The 19,532-nt window shown below is 42.1% G+C and overlaps 1 protein-coding gene across 2 annotated transcripts in view; it reads right to left on the reverse strand.

The window, feature by feature from the left end:
- Positions 1-14,530, reverse strand: part of TSSK4 (testis specific serine kinase 4) — a 191,170-nt gene extending 176,640 nt beyond the window's left edge. For both annotated transcript variants that reach the window (XM_069238168.1, XM_069238169.1), the window contains exon 1: positions 14,360-14,530. In XM_069238168.1, coding sequence (XP_069094269.1) covers positions 14,360-14,527 — 168 coding nt within the window. In that variant the 5' untranslated portion in view covers positions 14,528-14,530. The remainder of the gene's footprint in view (positions 1-14,359) is intronic.
- Positions 14,531-19,532: the final 5,002 nt, after the last annotated feature.

Here is a 19,532-nt window from a genome sequence, read left to right on the forward strand (position 1 = left end):
AGAAAGTTCATCAGTATAGGTATGTAGGGCATGTTGGAGTTGTAGATAATGTTAGAATTGGGAGGTTGGCATTTGGAATTCTGTTTGGAGCTTATGGAAAGATTTCATGTAGTGGCTGTCCCATACATCTTCGAGGCGTGCTATCCCAAGGAATCCCACCCTTTAAATCCCTCCAGGGAGGTCACCCAAGCCAGCCATCTATCTACCCAGAGTTGAGTCTCCCTAGTAAGTTTGTGATCCCCTCCCAGCCATCAGAGGGCTGCTCTCCACACTTTAAATGCCACTTAGGTTATCTCCGGGACATCAGAAGGAATAGGGGCTCCATATAAGACATGGAACACAGCATCTAGTCCTGGAAGGCCAACTCGCCCCTGAAGGCTGGGTCATCCCATCCTCTGTGTAGACAGCCATTAATGGGGATTAACTGAGTCGCCCAGTAATAGTTGTATATCCCCAATGGCCAAGCCCCTGTCATACATTGCCTGAGTGCACTTGCCACAGGCCACCTTAGGAGCGCCTCCAGCCCAAATAAATCTGCCTTCCAAAGCCCGGACTGAGTCAAACCATGTATGTGGAATGTGATAAGGATAATTTTGTAAACTGTAGAGGAGTCTGGGCAAGACCATCATTTTGTTAAAGGTGATCCTGCCCATGATAATAAGAGGGAAGTTAAGCCAGCACGAGAGGTCCTCCTTAGCCCTGAGCACCACTGGGGTGAGATTCATGCTCCACATCAAGTCCAGCTTCCAGGATATATGCACCACAAGGTAGTGGAAGCTAACCCGACACACAAGGATTGTTGTTCGCCAGGCCTCGTCTTGGTGGTCCCCTTTTAGCAGAACCAGCAAGAATATGCCACAGTTCACTGGAAGTCCTGAAGCATCCCCAAAAATGTTAAGGATTTGAAGAAATCTAGGCCCGTGTCAGCCGTTTTGGACATGAATAAAAGGACATCATCCGCATACAGGGCTAAGCAGTCTTCCATCGCCAGCCCCGAATCAAATTCCCACACCTGGGCATCACATCGAATCCACACTGCCAATGGCTCAATAGTGAGCATGAACAAAAGCGGAGACAATAGGCACCCCTACCTGGTGGTCATCCTCACTGGAAAGAGGTCTGATAAGACACCAATAACTCACACTTGGGCTCGGTTACCTGCGTAGAGGACCCTAGAATCGAGGCCCACGTCCATGCCACAGAGCACCTCTTCAAGATAAGTCCAATTCACTGTATCGAAGGCCTTTTCAAGATCTAATAAGAGGAGAGCCGCGGGGCCTCCTAGAGTTCTGATATGGGAAAGTGCTTTATGAACTAGACGGATACAGTGTCTGGTACCACGGGGGGGATAAACATGCATTGGTCCACGCAGAACAAGGCATGGAGGACTGTTAACGTCCGATTAGCCAGAATCTTCGAATATATTTGAACCTCGCTGTTCATGAGGGATATAGAACAAAAAGAAGCTTAAGTTGTTGGAGTGTGGCCCAGTTAAGGGAGGACAACAACAGTAGCTTGTTCATTCTCTTGGGAGAAGTGGCTGTGGGCTACTGCCTCAGTATATCACTTGAAGTGGGGCGGAATTGTGTCTGGGCGGAGCCTGCGCTAGAGCTCCCTGGGGAGCCCGTCCGGTCACAGTGTTTTTCCCTGAATTGAGGTCTGCCAGCGCATCCCCATTCTCATCTGTGGTAGGAGTTACTCCACCAAAGGGGGCACCGTGGCGACGTTGGGGTGTTGTTTACGGGCCTAGAACTCCTTGAAGTAATGGGCGAACATATCAACACACAAAGAGATGATGCACGGAGTGCTTAAACCTTTCAAACACTCACCCCCAGTCACAGATCTGGGTTAAGTCTTTCTTTCTTGTTCTAACCATGCCACCCCACAAGGGTGCCACTTTCATAGCCACAATTGTCTAGAATGGTGAATATTGCCATGTGCTTTCAACAGTGATGAACTGAAATGCGGAATCTTCACCACCCCGTTGAGCTCACTGATTTAGGAAACTCAAGATCTGTTTTATAAAGGCTGGGGTGACAAATTGTATAACATTTATACTTGTCCAAGGTAAGAGATACTTCAGAAATCTACTTGCCTTGTAGAGAAACCCACTTGTCCCATTTGGTGCCCTAAAGTGCGGTGACAAATTATGGCAGCATTTCCATTATATCAAAGATTTGAAACGTTTCTCTTATTATGAGAGCTTATGCTAGATCAGGGTTTGGATTCTAAAAGGGTTTTTATTATGCCGCCTTGCTGATTATATTTGAAGTCTAGTGCATGTGTCACCAGAGACCACCCACAGTCTATCCTTCTCCAGTTGACCACATTTAATAATCCTTGGGCAATCCACTTCATCACTCTATGGCTCAGTTCCCTTGTTTGCGAAGACCTTTATTAATCACTGGGCATTTACATTTTACAATTAGGAAAACTCTGCAAGTCTTTCATCACAGAGACAATGTTATGTTATGGGCCCAGTTCATGAAGCTAGTTGCACATGTATATATATGGTTTACAGGCTCAAAAGTAGTTTTTCACTCATAAATGTATTTATTCACATGAAGATTTTTGTAAACCAAAACACTGATGGGCTCAAGGCAGATGGGAAGTGGCATTGTATACGCTGGAATGCACAGTAAGTTTGTGCACACCAACAAAGTGAAATGTTTAAGGCTATACACCTACTCCTCTCCAACCTCTTTGCACACTGGAAAAAGGTTAGACCTGACAAAGGGAGACGTAAAACGTTTGTAGGTAAAGGTGTTTCTCTGTTGGGAAATATTTTCCCCAGTGGACTAAGAAGAAATACAGTTTTAACAACCAAATTTGCATTTGCTCAACGGATTGGCACATTATACTCAATCATACCATACAAAAATGGAATTCACTAACGTATGCTAGGAGTACTCATGAAAACCTGCTACTGTGGTTGGTTTCCAGTTATACTTCTGTAAAGCTTTGTGAATCCCAGAAGAAAATCTGCATAGGCACACAGAATCACTTTTGTGACTTTTAGTGTGAGGCCCAGAAATAGTTTTTTTACATATTGCTGTAGTGGCTTTACATTGCTTCTCCATTTATATTTTATTTTGAGTAGTGGCATGCATCAAACACATTTAATTACATGTTGCCTTTGAGAATTGTATTGTCCTTAAACCCTAACAACTCTCTGTAAACATAATGTATTTTTTTCAAGTTTTGAGTCCATTGCATTTTGAAAACAAGTTGTGTAGTAGTTTTACAAAATTGTCTGCAACCTCCATTCTTTTTCACATTGCAAATATGTTTTTGGGTACTTTTTATTTTGGAAGCAGACAATCACCATTCCTGTTTCCATTGTTCTGATTACATTTGCTTAGCATCTTGGGGACATTATTAATAGCTATAAATTGATACATTTTACAAACACGTGTATGTACTGTTATATTGGAGCCACTGTTAGTAATGTAAGTTGAGTGTAATTTCTGAGAGTGGTCACTCTAGTAGTAAAGACTTTGCACTAGTAAACATCATATATATATTTTTTCAACATCCATTACATACAAATGCGTATCTTGCCTTCACAGCAGACCATTCAGTTTCTCTCTACCGTACTGCGGAGGTATAAACTGGCAGCCAATTGGCTTGTCCTACTGGAGGTTGGCTATGCTTGTCCTGTGGACAAAATAAATCTGAAAATCTGTTGTCCTTGATCACAAACTCTGTCATGCATGCCAAGTGACACAATTCCACACCACATGATTTTGCCTGCTGGTCTCTGGTGCCTCCTGGTAAGTATGTTTATGTGTACTTTTCCTGCATTCTAGGACTCGAACGACTTGCTTAGGAGTAAACCATACCGTGATTGTTAGTGGCACACTACCAGTCTTTATTCCGATTATAGGAGCTTTTTATAATGAGTTTTTTTTTCTGTGAATCAAACTGTTATTTTTTATAAAGCCACAGGAGAGTTCTTCCCACAACAGGTTTTCTCACCTTCTTCAGCTTAGTCACTCCACACGTTTGTGATACCTGTCTGATTGACTGTTCTGTATGTGTCTTATTGCTGATGCGGTTTACATGTACCTTCTAGTTGTAGTTTGTGATCCACAACTTCATCTAAATGAGTCTTGTAATTGTGCTCCATTAAATTGATTTCTGTATGTGCACAGGTATTGCTTACAGTGTTGATGTGGCTGCTGATGGGGCATATGCTTTTCTTCTGGTGTGGAGATCAGAATGTCGCTGCCCTGATTAAAGACTTGCTGGTTCGAGTTCTGCTAGAGGATACTGGCAAAGCACATCATTCAGGGCTCAGCAGAATACAAAGGATTCAGGCACTTGAAAACTTTGATATTAGCGTAAGTGGCCCTTGATTGATTAAATGACAGAAAGGCACAGAGCATAGAAACATCTTAAATCCTGTGTTCTAAATTGTTCTGGTAAATATTCTTTCAGTGACAGAGACTTGGCCGCTAACAGGGGAGTGGCCGAAAACAACAAATCCTGTTATATAGCAATCCTGGCCGATTTTAGAGTTTACCTACAGGAGTAACCTGCATTCAGAAATGAACATTTAGCTGATGGGAAAGTACCCTGTGTCAACCATGGCAGATGCAACTCAAAATCAATTTTTTCAGGAAGCTGTTGTCCATCAATGTAACTTTTCCAACCTTTGAGAACTTCAGAGTGCTTGCGTAATAATCAGGTGGGATTTTCAAGTTACCACTCAGAGCAGCCTGGAGAAGACAGATAGGTATTTTTGCCTCCTGTTCTTGTGGTATGAGGGATGTATTCCAAAAGAAAATGTCCAAACAGGGTGAGGTAACACTCTGCATCAGATTCACAGACACCATTTTAATCTGAGGCTGCATCGTAAAGGGTGGCAGGAGTGAGGGGGTAGAACTGACTGACCACCTGCAGTAACAACTGAGTCTTTGGAGAATTCCCTAATCCTCTCACTGCTAAGGAAAACTGCAACAGTCAAACTGTTAACTGTGGAAAAGACCGGTGGCCATATTGTGTAGTACTAGGAGGGTGAGTGCACATTTCCCGAACTAATGGTGAGTCCCCTATACATACGGACAGGGAAAGGGTGAAGGAAACTGTCAGATTGAGTGCACCAGAGAGCCCTTTGCAGGATGGCCCTAATTATTCCTGGATGTATTTGCACAAAGGTACAGGCAGTATTGGAAAAAACACATAATGGCAGTACACCGGGGAAAGGTTTACAAAAGAAAGACGTAGACAGTGATGTACTCTGAAACAATTATGTGGTCTGGAGCGAGACAGTATTATCTGCAGTGAAAGAGAAGATTAAACTATCAGCATGTAAGCTCAACTAGTGTGATATATCAAGTCACTGGGTAAGTGTAAACAAATATACCCTTACAAACAATTTACAACACATTAATTGAGGCAAACTATGATAACTTTGAGGAGTCAAAAAGCTTACAAGAATGGTCCAAATTATTAGCTTATCGACATAAAGTTCACAAGAAGTCTTGAGAAAGTGGTGACTACATGCACCCAAAATCTGACAGGCATGTTTGTTAACTTGTTCTCCCTCCTTTCCTTTTTCCCTCCCTTGCCCAGCCCTCCCCAGACTGAATGAGTTTTACAGCAAGGGCATCCAATGGACAGATTTAAAAGTAAAATGATGAAAAGTGCTAAGAAAATGTAAGTGATGGGCAAATGGAGTGAGAGTGTGAAAGAAAGAATGAAAAAGAATGCCAATTGGGAAAGAAAAAAGAAAGGAGGTTATATAGGTGTGATGCTATTAATCGTGTTTGACCAATGACTTTGTGTTTCACCATTGCGCATATTAGTTGCTCAATGTTCACCAGTAGCACATTACATGTTGTGTTCAGTTTAGCTGCCTATTGGCTTTAACATGGAGTTAGCCATTACATTCTGTATTCAGTTTAGCTGCCTATTGGCTTTAACATGGAGTTAGCCATTACATTCTGTATTCAGGTCAGTTACCTATTGGCTTTGACATGGCATTAGACATTCAGTTTAGCTGCCTATTGGCTTTGACATGGCATTAGACATTACATTCTGTATTCTGTTTAGCTGCCTATTGGCTTTAACATGGCATTAGACATTACATTCTGTATTCTGTTTAGCTACCTATTGGCTTTGACATGGCATTAGCCATTACATTCTGTATTCAGTTTAGCTGCCTATTTGCTTTGACATGACATTAGACATTTCATTTGAAATTTAGGTTAGCTGCCTAATGGCTTTAACGTGGGGTTAGACATTGCAGTTGAGACATTGCAGATGAGCTGTGTTTTTTCCAAGCTGTGTTTTTCCACATGGTAGACCAAGCAGTGTTTTTCACACCAGACCTTAGCTGATAAGAGCACGTAGATTTTGTGTTTACCTCGCAATCCAGTCTGAGAACGAGTGAGCTCGGGAGAATTGGCCACTCTCCAAGTTTCTTCGGTTCTCACACTGAGTTTGCTTTTAAGGATGACTCTGGACTACAGCAGGGGTAGACTGAATCTGCTTGACTTCAGACAGGAACGGAGACACCAGTTGCCTGTCTCCCGTTTGGGTAGAAAATCTCTTTCTCGCAGTTGACCGGAGTCATCAAATTGCAGACCCCAGAAAGATGAAGCTGAATATAGGCCCTACAGCCTTGCCCCTACGGTGATGAATTTTGACTTTTATGCTTTGCTTCGAAGTTATGCTATAATATCATCACATGTATTTGCTGTGTACATTGCAACTGAGAAGTACTTTAATATATTGTGTTTTCATTGCTGCGACTACTTTTGAACGTGTGCTTCCAATCTACTAATTTCGTCTCTCAAGAACCTCGTGGTGAAGAAATAATAACAATAAATGTCTTCTTTAAACTCAGAAGTGCATTCCAGAGAGGTTCTGTAATCTCGTTTATGAGATAAGAGCAGGAAAGCAGAACAGTAGGTTGTAAGGAATGAAAGAAATGGAAGATGGGAAAGATGAGTGGAAAGGAGAATAGTGAAAGGAAGAAGGAAAGAAAGGAAGCTTGCCATAGAGGAACAATTCCTGAGGAACTTTCTTGAAACAATCACGTTCACACACTTCACCCACTCTATGGTAGCCCTGTAGTTCATGTGGGAGGTATTTTACTTTTCTGGCTACTTCCTTGTTTTACAGGGTGCAACATATCCAGGAATATGGGAGTCCTTGTGCCATGGAGCTAGAAACATAGCCTGTATGCAGAGAAGTGATACGTTTTTAACTGCTTCCTAATCCACAGGAGAGATGGGGACGAATAGATGTGAGGAGGTAGAGAGTCTCAGCCCTTGGAGGTGATTACTGAGAAGGCTCCACCACGGATTGCTATCAGATTGGCACAACTAAATCAAAGAGATGTGACAAGTAGGTTTTTACCAGCCACTTTTGGGAATTATTTAAGATCTACCCTTTTACTCTCAGAGGAGGGGAATATTGGTGTCCTTGTATGGTGTTTGCAGTGGGCTTTCAGCCATTATAGAAGGTTAATGACTTCCTCTTCTTTTTGGGTACCTTCAAGGTTGGACTGTTAAAGAAGGTGTTGTTGACAAATACAGGGTTGAACTCTTGTGTTGTAATGTTTAGCTTTATATTTGTCATGGACCCTGTAAATACTCTCTTTTCCTCCAGAGTTTATATTTCTGCTTTCGAAATCTAACTAACCTACAACAGACTAAGATGATTCAATACCTTCTGCCAACGGTAGGGTTTGAAGCCTTTTCAATCTCAAACACTAAGATCATCTCAAGGAGGATAATGTGTGCGAGCTGCCACATAATGAAATTGAAAAACAAGTCCTCGTTCAAAACTTCAAATGCCTGCTTTTTCCCGTTTGCAGAGTCTATGGCAAATTTTTAGGCTGACTGTGGCAGAGAAGATAACCTTTTAAATACTGCTGAGATGATCAACAAGTTTATTTCTGGATTGGATATCAGAAATGAAATATCAAATATTTTGTTGAGTGTTGGAGTTCTTTGCTGGCTCGACAAGACATGTGACAAGCAGAAGAGGCTTAGGTGGTGTACAATACTGCAAAGTTTTCAAAGTTACTGGGATCCTAGCAAATTTTATAGCAAACACATATCAGTAACTACCCTTCTGGTGGAAATTGTGTGGAATATTTTAATATAATTGGTAAGTGAAACTCAAGAAAGAGATGTTGCTGTACATTGTGTAAACATATACCTTCCATTGGAGATTAATCTTTGTCTGGGCTGTGTCTGTTATTGGGGTGCAAGATTTCCTTGAAGTATCTTTTCTCCTTGGAGAATGACATTGGTTCTGGATGCACAGTTTTCTGGGAATAGAGGTAGGTCAAAGGTTTGGGTGAAAAAAAACAAAAAAAACGCTCTTTTTAGAACTTTGGCCATGGGGTTAAGACCGCTCTGACAGCAGATTTAAGAAAAGGACGGGTTGGGCACTATTAACTAGTGACAATAGAAACATAATGCCAAATAACATTTCACACCTTTTCTGCCTTTTTTTCATATGCAGAGGAAATAACAATAGATAGAGATATGGTACAGCCTTTAAACGCAGCTACTAAGTAAGGCTCAAATGGTAATTAAGATGCTGTAGGAATGGGGGAGGCAGCAGAGTTGTCTCTATCTCCAACTCCCCAAGCAGCATTTTAATTAGTAGTTATTCAGTTTAGTGCTGAAGACTATAGCATATAGGCCTCTATGACTGCATTTGAAAAGACTGGAGTAGTCTTCATTAGTAGTCACTGGGGACACAGAAGGGGACTCAGTCTATAATTACTATTTATCAGGGGCATTGGGGTCAGGCAATAGTACCACAGACAGAGGACCACCAACCCTTAGGAACAAGAAATATAGATGGATTTCGTCTGCATTTCTCTTTATCTCTTTTTTCAGTGGTAGGAGGCAGAAGCAAACCTACGGCAAATGCAAACTTTCCCCTGGATTTGCACCTACCTTAACACACATTCAAACAGAAACACCTGCCCTACCTAGGAATATGCAATTGTGAGGAACAAGGCTAAAGGTTCTAGTTACTACTTTGTGGGGCCCATGCTCGTGGGGCGTACTCCAAATCTTTTTACAATGGAAACATTTCATAATAGAAAAGGCTGGTGGCTATCACAGAGTGCTGGTTCGGTGTGCATACACTGCGCAGATAGATGCTAGCAATGAATTATGATTTACAGAAGACCACAAACTCTTGTGTGTCCTAGATAGATGGTGGCCATATAAGATTATTGGGTAAAACGTTTCTCATGGTTCAGTGTCCTTTGCTAGGTGATCATGCTACACTGTTTTTGCAGCCAGGACCTGGCTACATGGATTCTGATTTTCCTTGCAAGAGTTTGCTGCTCTTTGAAGAATTGTTTTGAATGGACAGTTAGATTACATTGTACATAGAAGTATCCTGAAGTCACATTGAAAATGAAAAGTAACTTAAACTTTTCTACTTTTCTCCTGAACATTTGTTGAACTATTTAGACAAGGTTTATACACTAGTTTACCCTTAGAAGTAACAGGGAGGACTCTTGCGGTGGAATATCTCCCATGTATTTATGAATAATAATGCGTAAGTATTTGAATTCCCGTAAGTTTATTTATTTGCCAAGATTAGACAACAACAAGTTATTAACGGTATTGGCAATTCTGCAGTTTTATACAAGTTATCCTTTACCAAAGAATGTGTGGTGATGGAGCTTGAGATAGTTATCTTAAATTCTATGAGAAGTACTGATGCACAATTATCCTTGAGATACCTTCTTGGTGAGGTTTAGTTTTCAGGAATTATCCATTGCAATTATAATACATGAGAGAGTTGGTTACAAAGAGATATTGCTAAGGAATATCCAGTTATATCCACAGTTATGCTTACTTGTTCTTGCTTTGTAGGGCTTTAAGAAATTACCTCTCACTGACCAGCGAACAGTTGAGACAGTCTCTTTCTGTCTATTCTCATTCCCTTTTCTCCACCTCAACCACTGGCCATCATATTTTGATAACATGTGTATTTGTAGATGTAGACATTCTATATTTCTCATATGTGGAAGTGTTCCCTTGATTAAAAAATAAGACATTTCGGGCCAGATGTAGCAAAAAGCAAAATTGCGACTTGCAATTTGCGAGTCCATCCGACTCGCAAATTGCAAGTCGCAATTTGCTATGCAGTACGGTGTCTCAGACACCGACTGCGACTCGCAATGGGGTCGCAATGACCCACCTCATGAATATTCATGAGGTGGGTCGCAAATTGCGGCCCCATTGAGAGTATAGGCACTCGCTAACATGGAGGCCTGCTGACGTCAGCAGACCTCCATGTTCGCGACCTGCTTTTAAATAAAGCAGGTTTTTTTTTTTTTTAAGTGTAGCCTGTTTTCCTGACAGGAAAACGAGCTGCACTGCAAAAAAAAACGAAACCTTTTGTTTCGGTATTTTTTCAGGGCAGGGAGTGGTCCCTTGGACCACTCCCTGCCCTGAAAAAATATTTTGGGGTCCAGTCACAAACTAGAAGGGGTCCCATGGGGACCCCTTCCAATTTGCGAGTGGGTTACCATCCACTTGAAGTGGATGGTAACTGCGATGCCATTTGCGACCGCGTACGCGGTCGCAAATGGTATTGCATCCCACAGCGACTCGCAAATAGGAAGGGAACACCTCTTCCTATTTGCGAGTCGGAAATGCATATTGCGAGTCGGTAACGACTCGCAATATGCATTTCTGCATGCCAAACCCACGTTTGCGACTCGCAAACGGCGGATTTCGCCGTTTGCGACTCGCAAACGGGTTGCTACATCTGGCCCTTGCTTTGGTGGAGAATCTCTGTCCCCTAAAGTTTTTGGTTTGAGTGCCAGTGAAGTGAGGGTGTTTCCACTAATGTTTTCTTGAGTAATGATATCCAGTGGGCTTTGAAGATAGTAATAAATATATTGATGTCGACTTTCGCATTTAGGACTGTAAATGGCAAGAAAGGTCTAGATGTTGGTAGTCATCATCATCATCGAATGGTTACAATTGAGAACATGCTGGCAATCATCCTATCACTGTTGAACTCTGAACTTGAACTCCACCGCCCGATTCCCTAGCAACCCTTAAGGGTTGTGTGGGAACTTTTTTCATGACAGAAATTAAGAAGCTAAGATATTAAGAAACTTCTTAAAAACATGAGTGTCCATTATACCCACCACACAAGTGTGTGAGGGTGCATAGTCAAATTCTTCAGCCACCAGACAGCACTTCACAACTTGAAATGTGACTGTCTGTGAGCAGCAGAAAACAATCCAGAAAATAAAGGCTTTTTTAGTGAAAAAATAGAAATGGCAAAGTGACAATCACAGATGCAGGTTGAAAATAAAGCATTTACATGGGCAACTACAAATTCTATTTCTCTACTCCCTCCATTAAAGAAAATGTCAGAGACATCAGTCAATCTCCAGATTACCGTACATATTGAAAACACCAATTGTCTTCACCCACCAACATGTGGGTTTTAGTGCAGATTCTGCCCTTTTAGAGGTAACCAATTTTATCAGCACTTGCTAACCCTGATCTTGGAAAAAAGTCTTTAGTTATCCTCCTTGATTTGTCTTCTGCCTTTGACATGGTATCCCATGACATCCTACTGCAATGATTGGAAAAGGCAGGTATATCTAAAGCATGGAATTGGCTAAGATCTTATCTTTCCAACAGAAAACAAGCTGTCTATCTACATCCCTATATGTCTTTCTACAGAGAGTTGAGTTGTGGCATTCTGCAGGGGTCAGCGCTTAGCCCCATATTGTTTAATATTTAAATGGCTCGACTGGCACCTATTGTTCAGTCCTGGTGCTTCAACTTTGTGTCATATGTGGATGACACACAGCTGATGTTTACGTTTCACCAACTGGAAGACTTACTGATGGGTAAATATTAGGGCTGCCTTTTGGTGGTCAATATCAAATGAACAGAGGTTGTCTATTAAATATGAACTATTAGTCTTTGGGACTTCCTCTCCTTTGAATATGAAGAGATTATGGCCTACAGTATTGGGCGACCCCACCTTCCCACATCAGTTGCCAAAAGTCTAGGGGTGAAAATAGATACAGCCTTATTATAATTTAAACCTCATGTTCAGCAATGTTTAAGAAGGCGTTGCATCTATATTTGGCCAATGTAACACAAGTTCAGTTAAGTATAATTCATACTCTGGTACACATGAGTGATTTTCTTACTTATTATACATTACATTGCAGGATTTGTTTTTTCTCTTCTTAAATCATTGAGAAAGACCTTAAAATATCTCCCAGAGGTCACTCGGAAAGACATTGTTCATGAACTGATTAGTTCAAGATTGGACTATGCTAATGTCCTCTTTCTTGAAGCATGTCTGGAGTGAACTAATAGGTTGCAGTGTGTGGAGAATGCTGCAGCTTGACATGTTCTGAACATTTCTAAACGTCAATCTATTTGGCAAGGTCTGAAATTGTTACATTGGCTGCAGATCAAGCAGAGAAAAAACTTTTAACGCTTTCATGATCACCCATAGGACTGTACATAAAATGGGCCAGTCTTAATGCCAGGACAAAATCAAAAAATATAAACCTCCTAGGGCCCTCCACTCTGCTAGTCAAAATCTTTCATGCATCCATAGAGTGCATGAAGCAAGAGCAGGGGGAAGATCTTTCTCATTCTTGCCCCCCAGCCTGTGGAATTTCCTTCCAGAGCATCTTCGGGAAACATCTTCGGAACCAGCTGTTAAGGCCTACCTGAAGACTTTTCTAATATAATCAGGCACTGCTTCTCTGTCTTAGCATAGCCCTAGGATGCTCCTACTGGAGCAACTGTTTGTGCTTTAGAAGTTGCCTTCATTTATAATCAGGATTTAGACCTGGGCACAGTACACAGAACTCCATTCTGGGAATATGGATACTAGTTAATAGTGACTCTTGCTTCCTCATCCTCTTGCACCTATCACACCTGTCTTTGATACAGTTCATCACCACACAACTAAACGTCCCCAAAGAAAACATGGACATGGAAGGAGCATTCCTCAGGTGGTTCTCCTTCTATTTGGAGGAACATAATTCACAAACACAAGTAAGCGGCATCCTATCTAAGCTATTGTCTATGAAACCATTTGTGCCAGAGGGATCTAGTTTGCGAGCTGTCATTTATTGACTACATTAAATATCTTTGCTTCATTCTTGACAAACAAATCTTAATTTGGCAGCACTTTTCAACTCCCAAGCGAAAAGCACTCCACACTAGTTCAGATTTTTATGTAGGATTACATCTCACACCCAAGAACACACTTAAAATGGTAGGTCAGTCCTTAGTCCTCTCTAGGCTTAACTGCAGGAACCTCTTCTTCGGAATTCCAAAGATTGCACCTCTAAAAGTGGCCTTACGCATTGCAGCCAAGCTGGCATCAGAGACAAAATGCTCAAAACATCTCATACCTATTCTTACCAACCTTTAGTGGCTGCCTATCAAGTTAAAGCATATTTTCCATCTGAACCCTATCTTTCACAAAGCTCTTCACTCTGGAACTCAAAACTACCAAATACAAACATTGACAGTCTATGGAAGGTGTTTCACTTTCTGAGGTATGTACCCTTTCTCAGAATATTGATCTTCAAAAAATAAAAAATATATAAATATTTCATGAGGTGACACAGGGAGTGCATCCAAGATTTAAAATCCATTCCTCCTGGGATCCAGATCTAACCCCTCATAAGTTTAATTAAAAAAGAGCTGAAAAATACCTCCTATTCTTGCGTCACTTTCCAGAAATTATCTAGTAAGCTGTTTTTGTGATTCTCAGTTAGCTTCTAAACACTGTAATATATCAATTGTGAGATAAATGTAATTGTACCTACAAAATTGTAGTAATTATTATATATATGTTTAGGTTTTATAACCAGTGCATTCTTTGCAAGGTTGTCTGACATTTTTTTTTATAAGGTTCACACTCTTCACCATTTCCAGAAAATAAATGGATAAATGAAGAACCTTTGCTGGCCATGGCAATCCCAAAGTGTGTCAATAAGTATTACAAGTAGAAATACTGCAGATATAACATATGTGTTTTCCAGGTATAAGAATGGAATCGCTCAATTATCATTCAAACACGTCTGCAAATTTTCCACTTACAATTTTACATTGTGCAATGTAAAAAGAACTGTTGTGAGGGAGAGACTTCTAGTAAGAACTGGCAGTGGCACAAGCACAGACTTGGAATGGCTCTGCATTTCACACATTTACCATTAACCATACTTATGCACACACAGAGTGCCAATAAGAATTAGAAATGGAACTCTACTACCCATAGTTTAATAGGCAGCATTGAAAGCATTCTTGTATCACTCTGACCTTTTGGACTGCATTTATAATAATAAATTGTGGCACATTACCTGGACTTCTCGTGGGAGAAACCTGCTGAGGTATTCACCAACTGCTTTCCTTTTAGAAATGATCTTCACAGCCACTGGTATCTTCTGTTTCTCTAGCAGGGCTTCATAGACGATACCATACGAGCCAGTTCCAATGGTCTTGCCTAGTTTATAACCATACTCTTCCATGATAGTGTGTGGCTGAGGGGCAGCCGCCTGCTCCGGGCAGGACACATCCTGCTCGCTCCCAACCCCTGCAGTCGCCATTGTCTAATAGCGTACGTGTGTTGGTGGGGGGGGATAGAGCCCTCTGATGCCCCTTCCCCCCCTCTCCCCCGGCTGGTGCAGACTACCAGCCAACTGAGCAAGATTGTGTTGGGGGGAAGGGGCTTAGTCAGTCTGTGAGAAGGCCAAGGGGGCGAAGCATCTTACCCCCCTCCCTCATCGCAGTCCAAGATGCCTTCAACTGGTCATAGGCCCCAACACTAGTGTCTGCTTGGAATGCCAGCCAAGGATTCTGGGCTGGATAGCTCAACAATAGTGTCCACGGCAACAGCAGTAGACTGTGGCCTCCTCTTTCCTGACACGCCTCTGTTGCCTGATCTTCCAAGCTCTCTTGTCAACTGCCTCTGCTCCACTTGTCGTCCTCAACTAATCCGTGTACCTTTGCATCTCTAGATAGACCTACGTAGATCTACTTATTTTTATATATATATTTATAAATTTATTTATGTACTGCCAACTTTGCCTCTCTGTCTCCTAGGGTTGGTTGCCATAGGATCTGAGCTGTTCCCAAGTTCCAGTTATGACATCACTGCAGCATCATAGTTCACATGCTTCAGTGAGGGTTTAGGCATCTCTGATTGGCTATAGCTTAGTAAACATGGCAACACAATAGTTCATGGTGGTCCAAGGCTGAGCCTAGATATAATTCACACAAAAAAAAGAATTATTTTGTACTATTTTCTCTTTCTTGCTTGGCTGTGCAATAGAACCTATTTCCATCCTGCCTGGGACCTGTGGTCATTCAACCAGATGTGGTAATATCAAGCTGATGTAATGCCACAATCTGGGGTTGACAGGGTATTAGCAATGCAACCGAGTGTATATGATTACCTCTCCAATATTACCTTTATTGACCATTACCTCATACTGATCATTTGTCATTAAAAAAACCTTTATGTTGTAACGTAGGTAATGTATGTAATTCTTTACACTTATGTATATTGATAGATTAGCACAGTCTTGTGCTATGATGTAACATTAGAACCTGTGGTGTGGGGAATTCTATGGGTGGCGGTTGGAGTGGAGGAAGCTGGTGGTGAAGGATCCTCTGCCTGTACAATGTTGTCTGGGGTTGCTAAATAAAGAACCTACATCAAAATAAGACTGAAGTGATTACTACACTTTAAAGCATTATTAACCTATTTGCTCCTACATTGTGCACCATTACCTTGTTAAAAGGGTATAAGGTTACATATTCATATCTGTATCTATTTTAATTTGATTAAATGCTATCATGATTAGAAATGATAGTAAAATATCATTACAATTTATACAATAAAGTGATTACCATTCGATAGACCAAGGTTAGGGTTGCTATAGTGTCAGGGTAGGTGAATCATTGTTATAAATAATTTAATATAAACTCAATTCATTTGCATAATTTTCCTTGTTTTTAGAACTCGAAAAATTAGTATAATTTTATTTAACACAGATAGTCAAAATAAACAATAAACTTTGCTTAGTATTAAGGACAGGATTTGTATTAGGGTTAGTATTAGATTTAGGCTAACATTTAAAATGATTTAACCAGTTGGGTGCCTTGGACGAGGTCACCTCGTCCAAGGCACAGGAACTGGGGGGAGCGCTAGCGCTCCCCCCCTGTGCTCCCCACCCACCCACCCAAGGCAGGGATGGAAGGGGAAGGCCTTCCCCTTCCACCCCTGACCCCCCCACCCCCTCTGTGACATCAGCGCGAGAGTGCGCGCTGATTTGTCACAGGGCTTCCCCATCGCGCTGGAAGCTGAGCTTCCAGCGCGATCGAAAGAGAAATGCTCAGCATTTCTCTTTCGATCATGTGGGGGAGGCCCAGAGAGGCTTCAAAGGGAAGGAAATGTATTTCCTTCCCTTTGAAGTCTCTCCCAGTGTTTCAAAAGCCGGATTGCTTGCAATCCGGCTCTTGAAACGCCCACTAGACACCAGGGATTTATTTTTTTTTGTTTGAAACTGGCATAAGGGAGCGACCCCTTGGGCAAGGGTCGCTCCCAATGGGGGGCATTTTTTAGGAAGGCCTTTTCTGCCCCTCCTGGGGGCAGATTGGCCTATTATTAGGCCGATCTGCCCCCAGGGGGGGCAGAAACCTCTAGGCACCAGGGATCTTTTTTCTTTTTTTTTTTTAGGTGGGGAGCGACCCCTTAGGCAAGGGTCGCTCCCCTAGGGGGCAAATTATATTTAGGCCATTTCTGCCCCCCTTGGGGGCAGATTGGCCTATTTTGATGAGGCCAATCTGCCCCCAAGGGGGGCAGAAACCACTAGACACCAGGGAGTTTTTTTTTGTTTTCGTGAATTTCACGCAAGGGGAGCGATCCCTTAGGCAAGGGTCGCTCCCCTAGGGGGGGAAGTATTTTAGGCCATTTCTGCCCCCCTGGGGGGGGGGTAGATCAGCCTATTTTGATTAGGCCGATCTGGCACCGGGGATTTTTTTTTTTTTTTTTTTACAGATTTTAAGTCAATCTGCCCCCAAGGGGGCAGAAACCACTAGGCACCGGGGATTTTTTTTTTGGCGCCAATGTCACGCAGGGGGAGCGACCCCATAGGCAAGGGTCACTCCCAGGGGGGCAGGAGGTTGGGGGGGCAAATTTATTTTAGGCCATTTCTGCCCCCCCTGGAGGCAGATCGGCCTATTGTTCTTAGGCCGATCTGCCCCCAGGGGGGGCAGAAACCTCTAGGCGCCAGGGCAAATTTTGATGTTTGCAAAGGATTCTGGGTAACAGAACCTGGTCAAAGCCCCACAAGTCACCCCATCTTGGATTCCCCTGGATTTCTAGTTTTCAAAAATGCGCTGGTTTGCTAGTTTTCCTCAGATGCCGGCTGAGCTAGAGGCCAAGATCTACAGGTAGGCACTTTGCAAAAAACACCTCTGTTTTCTTTAAAAAAATGTGATGTGTCCACGTTGCGTTTTGGGGCGTTTCCTGTCGCAGGCGCTAGGCCTACCCACACTAGTGAGGTATCATTTTTATCGGAAGACTTGGGGGAACGCTGGGTGGAAGGAAATTTGTGGCTCCTCTCTGATTCCAGAACTTTCAGTCACCAAAATGTGAGGAAAATGTGTTTTTTTAGCCAAATTTTGAGGTTTGCAAAGGATTCTGCGTAACAGAACCTGGTCTGAGCCCCACAAGTCACCCCATCTTGGATTTCCCTAGGTCTCTAGTTTTCAAAAATGCACAGGTTTGGTAGGTTTCCCTAGGTGCCGGCTGAGCTAGAGGCCAAAATCTACAGGTAGGCACTTTGCAAAAAACACCTCTGTTTTCTTAAAAAAAATGTGATGTGTCCACGTTGCGTTTTGGGGCGTTTCCTGTTGCGGGCGCTAGGCCTACCCACACAAGTGAGGTATAATTTTTATCGGGAGACTTGGGGGAACGCTGGTGGAAGGAAATTTGTGGCTCCTCTCTGATTCCAGAACTTTCAGTCACCAAAATGTGAGGAAAATGTGTTTTATTAGCCAAATTTTGAGGTTTGCAAAGGATTCTGGGTAACAGAACCTGGTCAGAGCCCCACAAGTCACCCCATTTTGGATTCCCCTAGGTCTCTAGTTTTCAAAAATGCACAGGTTTGGTAGGTTTCCCTAGGTGCCGGCTGAGCTAGAGGCCAAAATCTACAGGTAGGCACTTTGCAAAAAACACCTCTGTTTTCTTTCAAAAAATGTGATGTGTCCACGTTGCGTTTTGGGGCGTTTCCTGTCGCGGGCACTAGGCCTACCCACACAAGTGAGGTATCATTTTTATCGGGAGACTTGGGGGAACATAGAAAAGCAAAACAAGTGTTATTGCCCCTTGTCTTTCTCTACATTTTTTCCTTCCAAAGTTAAGAGAGTGTGCAAAAAATACATCTATTTGAGAAATGCCCTGTAATTCACATGCTAGTATGGTCACCCCGGAATTCAGAGATGTGCAAATAACCACTGCTCCTCAACACCTTATCTTGTGCCCATTTTGGAAATATAAAGGTTTTCTTGATAGCTACTTTTCACTCTTTATATTTCAGCAAATGAATTGCTGTATACCCATTATAGAATGAAAACGCACTGCAGGGTGCGGCTCATTTATTGGCTCTGGGTTCCTCGGGTTCTTGATGAACCTACAAGCCCTATATATCCCCGCAACCAGAGGAGTCCAGCAGACGTAACTGTATATTGCTTTCGAAAATCTGACATTGCAGGAAAAAGTTACAGAGTAAAACGTAGAAATAATTTGCTGTTTTTTTCACCTCAATTTCAATATTTTTGTTTTTCAGTTGTTATTTTCTGTAGGAAACCTTTGTAGGATCTATGCAAATGACCCCTTGCTGAATTCAGAATTTTGCCTACTTTTCAGAAATGTTTAGGTTTCTGGGATCCAGCATTGGTTTCACGCCCATTTCTGTCACTGACTGGAAGGAGGCTGAAAGTACAAAAAATCGTAAAAATGGGGTATGTCCCAGTGAAATGACAAATTTGTGTTGAGAAATTGGGTTTTCTGATTCGAGCCTGCCTGTTCCTGAAAGCTGGGAAGCTGGTGATTTTTAGCACCGCAAACCCTTTGTTGATGCCATTTTCAGGGAAAAAACCACAAGCCTTCTTCTGCAGCCACTTTTTCCCATTTTTTTGAAAAACAATTTCACTGTTTTTTTGCTAATTTCTTGGCCTCCTTCAGGGGAACCCACAAAGTCTGGGTACCTCTAGAATCCCTAGGATGTTGGAAAAAAAGGACTCAAATTTGGCTTGGCTAGCTTATGATGACAAAAAGTTATGAGGGCCTAAGTGCGAACTGCCCCAAATAGCCAAAAAAAGGTCTGGCACAGGAGGGTGAAAAGGCCTGGCAGCGAAGGGGTTAAAGATGATAGCATTAGGATGAATGCGCCTTGATTAATTTAGAGCAAATGAAATTCATATATGAAGATTAGTAACGAAAGTATGAGGGTTAGATTTAGAAAC

The sequence above is a fragment of the Pleurodeles waltl genome, chromosome 6, assembly GCF_031143425.1.
Source record: "Pleurodeles waltl isolate 20211129_DDA chromosome 6, aPleWal1.hap1.20221129, whole genome shotgun sequence".
NCBI classification, from domain to species: Eukaryota; Metazoa; Chordata; class Amphibia; order Caudata; family Salamandridae; genus Pleurodeles; species Pleurodeles waltl.